This window comes from Trichinella spiralis (assembly GCF_000181795.1).
Source record: "Trichinella spiralis strain ISS 195 chromosome Unknown Scfld4895, whole genome shotgun sequence".
NCBI classification, from domain to species: domain Eukaryota; kingdom Metazoa; phylum Nematoda; class Enoplea; order Trichinellida; family Trichinellidae; genus Trichinella; species Trichinella spiralis.
Genome location: NW_003531834.1, coordinates 1 through 1,015, shown reverse-complemented (window position 1 = coordinate 1,015; position 1,015 = coordinate 1). Strand labels below are relative to the sequence as shown.

At 37.2% G+C, this 1,015-nt stretch overlaps 1 protein-coding gene across 1 annotated transcript; it reads right to left on the bottom strand.

Annotated features, from left to right (window-relative positions):
* Positions 1-153: 153 nt before the first annotated feature.
* On the bottom strand, positions 154-896 carry Tsp_15656 (conserved hypothetical protein). Its single transcript, XM_003367067.1, has 2 exons — positions 736-896; positions 154-364 (listed from the first exon to the last, which is right to left on the bottom strand). Exons 1-2 carry the CDS (start codon positions 894-896, stop codon positions 154-156), a joined length of 372 nt encoding a protein of 123 aa, XP_003367115.1.
* Positions 897-1,015: the final 119 nt, after the last annotated feature.

The following is a 1,015-nucleotide window of genomic DNA, read 5'->3' as shown; positions in this document are numbered from 1 at the left end:
GGCGGGAGTGCTCGCTATCTCCGGCGCCGATCTAAGGCCTTGTCAGTCTTCAATTATGTTGTCCTGGTTCGGATCTCTTGATCCTGCGCTAATCCCTTAATAGTCACGTCATGATGGCCATTTCCACGCCCTTTGATCTGACTGCCGTCGCCGCTATGGCGCACTCGCCATTGTCTCGCGAACGACGATAGATCGAGGCGCAGCAGGGGGTCTCTCTGACCCCGACTCAGAGCCGCCAGACGCCCAGATAGCGATCTGGCCGGCGATGCGCGGGTATTGTTCTTGGCCTACCCGCGACTTCTGGGCACCAGCCCTTGGCCAGGTCACACCGACTAGGTCGGTGTTGTTCCGTCCGGAACAATAACTTTAAAGTGATGAAAATTTTCGATAATTGTGTAATATTTACGAAAGCCATTGAAGTCCACAAATAATTAAATAAATTACCAGTATGACAAGGAAATATGTAAAATATGAACACAAATAATTGTTATGTGTTTATAACTAACAAACAGAACTAAATTCTTTTACTTATTTATTCATAAATTAGTAACTTAAGCGAAATGTTTAGCATATCATTTAAATATTTTTAATAAAATAATACTTTAATAATAATATTTAAAAATATCGCAAAATTATTTAAATACAACTATAACAAAAATTAATGCATTTTAAATTGCTCTACCTATCACTGTTCGGCTTTATTAGTAAATGTGATTATAAGGACTGAAGTCATACTGTAATGCAGACTGTTGGATTTGGGACAGTTTTGTTTTGTCGTCAAGTTTCCGTTGTTTGCTGTTTGTGATGTACGTTTTGCATTTTTTATTGAAAATCAGCGTGCAATTTTGGTCTAATATGCAACTGCGTTTTATAGAACTGCCATTTGTAATTAACATAGCGTATTAATTGCGTTTTATTGGAATGTGTTTAATATGCTCTCATTTTTTATTGCTATATATATATATAGCGGTTGTTATAATGTGAAATACATGATTTCCAAAATAATTAATTTTGT

Coding starts and splice junctions, on each gene's coding strand:
- Tsp_15656 (XM_003367067.1), bottom strand. CDS start 896: ATGTTAATTACAAATGGCAGTTCTATAAAACGCAGTTGCATATTAGAC. Junction 365..735: donor ATCCAACAGTCTGCATTACA/GTATGACTTCAG, acceptor ATCACTTTAAAG/TTATTGTTCCGGACGGAACA.